Source organism: Frankliniella occidentalis, unplaced genomic scaffold, assembly GCF_000697945.3.
Source record: "Frankliniella occidentalis isolate FOCC.00 unplaced genomic scaffold, Focc_3.1 Scaffold323, whole genome shotgun sequence".
NCBI lineage: Eukaryota > Metazoa > Arthropoda > Insecta > Thysanoptera > Thripidae > Frankliniella > Frankliniella occidentalis.
Window position 1 is genome coordinate 27799 of NW_026267447.1, and position 2791 is coordinate 30589.

At 35.2% G+C, this 2791-nt stretch overlaps 1 protein-coding gene across 1 annotated transcript; it reads left to right on the plus strand.

Moving 5' to 3' along the window:
- Nucleotides 1-286: 286 nt before the first annotated feature.
- On the plus strand, nucleotides 287-2591 carry LOC127751049 (uncharacterized). The gene is made up of 4 exons (XM_052273992.1): nucleotides 287-682; nucleotides 761-819; nucleotides 894-2380; nucleotides 2462-2591. The coding sequence occupies exons 1-4, from the start codon at nucleotides 287-289 to the stop codon at nucleotides 2533-2535; spliced, it is 2016 nt and encodes a 671-aa protein (XP_052129952.1). The 3' UTR covers nucleotides 2536-2591.
- The last annotated feature ends 200 nt before the right edge of the window (nucleotides 2592-2791 follow it).

Here is a 2791-nt window from a genome sequence, read left to right on the forward strand (position 1 = left end):
AGGTGGTGTTGAACCATGACGCTCTCCCCCCCGCGCCCCAACTGTCTTGCATAAACGGGTCCGTTTAAAAACCTCTGTTTAGGAATTTTATTGGCATACAAAAATTGAAGTTAGTGATTTTGAAGTTGGGATTATTACGATTTGCGGCAAAAATAGTACGGAAATGGCGTAGACGGCGTACACCGAATATTGAACAGAACCATTACGTGACGTCTTACGCTTCGTCTTACGTTTTATGAAGACGTAACGTAAGACGACACGTAAGACGTAACGTAAGACTTTCAACATGTGGATGCGTCATACAGCATTAACAAGTGGAAATGTTTTTGTGAATAAAGACTCTGATTTTTCCAAAATGAATGTTGAGGAATTGAAACAACGTATTGATAATGATCCTAGTATTATGAAGAAATTAATGTTCATGGGTTCTCACATTCGTGGATCAAAGGCATTTTGGAAGAGCAGATCAGGTGAATTACGTGATATGATAGAACAATTGGGACTACCAACTATATTTTTAACAATGAGTGCTGCAGATCTTTTTTGGCCCGATCTTTTTCGTTTGCTATGCAACAAAGATATTTCACAAATTACAATGAGGGAACGTAGGATTCTAATTCAAGAGAACCCATTAATTGCTGATTTGTTTTTCCAACACAGGCTGGAATGTTTTGTTGATACTGTAAGTTGTCTTCTGTTGTTGTGATTAATGTTGAAAGTGTTATGTGTTATTTGATATTGTATGTTTTATGTTATACAGGTTCTTGAACCAGAATTTCAAGTTGTTGATTTTTGGTATAGGATCGAATACCAACACAGGTGAGGATTAATTGTGGTTATGTATGTTATTATTTTTAGTAAGTTGGGCTCATATAATTTTAATTCTTCTGTAGGGGCTCGCCTCATGTCCATGGCTTGTATTGGTGTAAAAATGCAGTTGATGTGTCTAACATAGCTAATGCGACTGATGAAGAAAGGAAAAAGATCAGCATGTACTTTGACAAATTAGTTTCTGCTGTTTTGCCAGACAAAGATTGTCCAATGCCTGACCAACATCCTTGTGAAGTTCGTTTTGAAAATGTAACTGATGTTGATGAATCATTATCACAGTTATTGAAGTCAGTGCAGAGACATACATGTTCTAAAGCCTATATACAGAGAACTGATAAAAAAACCAAACAAACTGTTTGCCGATTCCATTTTCCAAAGGAAATTAGAGATCATTCAGAAATAATTGTGAACCCTGAAACTGGTGAAGTGGAATTTTTACCCAAGTGTAATGATGAAAAATTAAACAAGTTTCATCCGTTCATCATAAGCACATGGAGAGCAAACATAGATATTGCTCCTGTGTTATCAAAGAAAGCAGTTGTTGCGTATCTTACCAAGTATGTTACTAAAAGTGAAGTCGGGTCTGATACATTGAAGGAGATTTGTTCTAAAGTTTGTTCCAGTATGGTGTCTTCCGAAAAAGCCACGAAAGCCATTCAAAAAGTTTTAATTAAAAATTGTGTGGAACGTGATATCTCTGCCCAAGAGGTGTGCCATATTTTGATGGGTGCAAAGCTTTATTCAGCTAGTGGTCGTAAATTTGTTGTAGTCTTTACCAAGGAAACTGCTTGGGTTCCTCTAGAATGTAATGAAGTAAGTGAAGTGAACAATAATTCTGAGAATAGAGAGGGAAAAACTTTTTTGGCAAAGTATAAAACCAGACCTGAGCAGTTGTGTAATGTATCTTTGTATAACTGTGCAAAATATTATAATAGCAGCACCTGGAAGAAACTGAAGAAAAGAGATAACATTGTTCGTGTTTTTCCACGTTTAACTTTATCTGACAATGAAGAGAAAAATGAGTTATGGTATAGGCAACAAGTACTATTGCATGTACCTTTTGTTTTGGAAGATGAATTGAAAGTAGAAGGTGAATACTGGAAAAATGTTTATGATAGACAAAATGTAGCTCACATTAAGAAGACATGGTGTTTTAATAACGTTAATGTTGAACCTGGAGAAGCAGAAGAAATTGAAATGTTGTGTGAAAATGATGAAAGAAATGGAGATTGGATGATTGCATCTCGCCTATGTGCTAGTTCTATGGTTCAACCAGTTGAACTGGGATCTAAGAAAGTGGATGTGAATCATGATTGGCATAGTAGTGCTTCAAAATATGAGTCATTTGGTAATTTTAATTTTTTCAAGAACTTCATTGAAAATGAAAAAAAGAAAGATGATGTTGGTCCTGTTGTCAATGACATGCCAGATGTAATTTTCTCTGCCGAACAAAATGTAAAAATGTTTCTGGGAGAACAAATTAAAGCTATAAATAATTGTAATGAACAGACAGGTCTTCATAGAAGAGTGTTGGTGCAAGGCAAAGCTGGTAAGATCTTTGAAATTTGTGGTGAGTTGGTTTAATTTAATTTGTGCATTTCTGGAACAAAATTTGCTTTTTCTTTTGCAGGCACTGGTAAAAGTTTATTGAGAAAGTTTTTAGTAAACATATTACAGAAAGAGTTTGGACAGGATTACAAGTAAGTAAACTAAACCTTTTTAAAATCTTTATTCTATCATGGTTCACTATAAGTATTTTACTTTTTTCTTCTATTTTACTTGTACTATATTCATGAACCATGCAGTCGTTACGTGACCCATCTTTCCCATAGAAAACAATGAATGGAGGTTTCTTGTCTTGAATATGCTGGTTCAACTCCTTAACATCATCTTCACTTAGGTTGTTGTATAAGCCTGGCATTGATACGTAGTATTTTTTGCCCGTCTCCTTGTCCTGGCA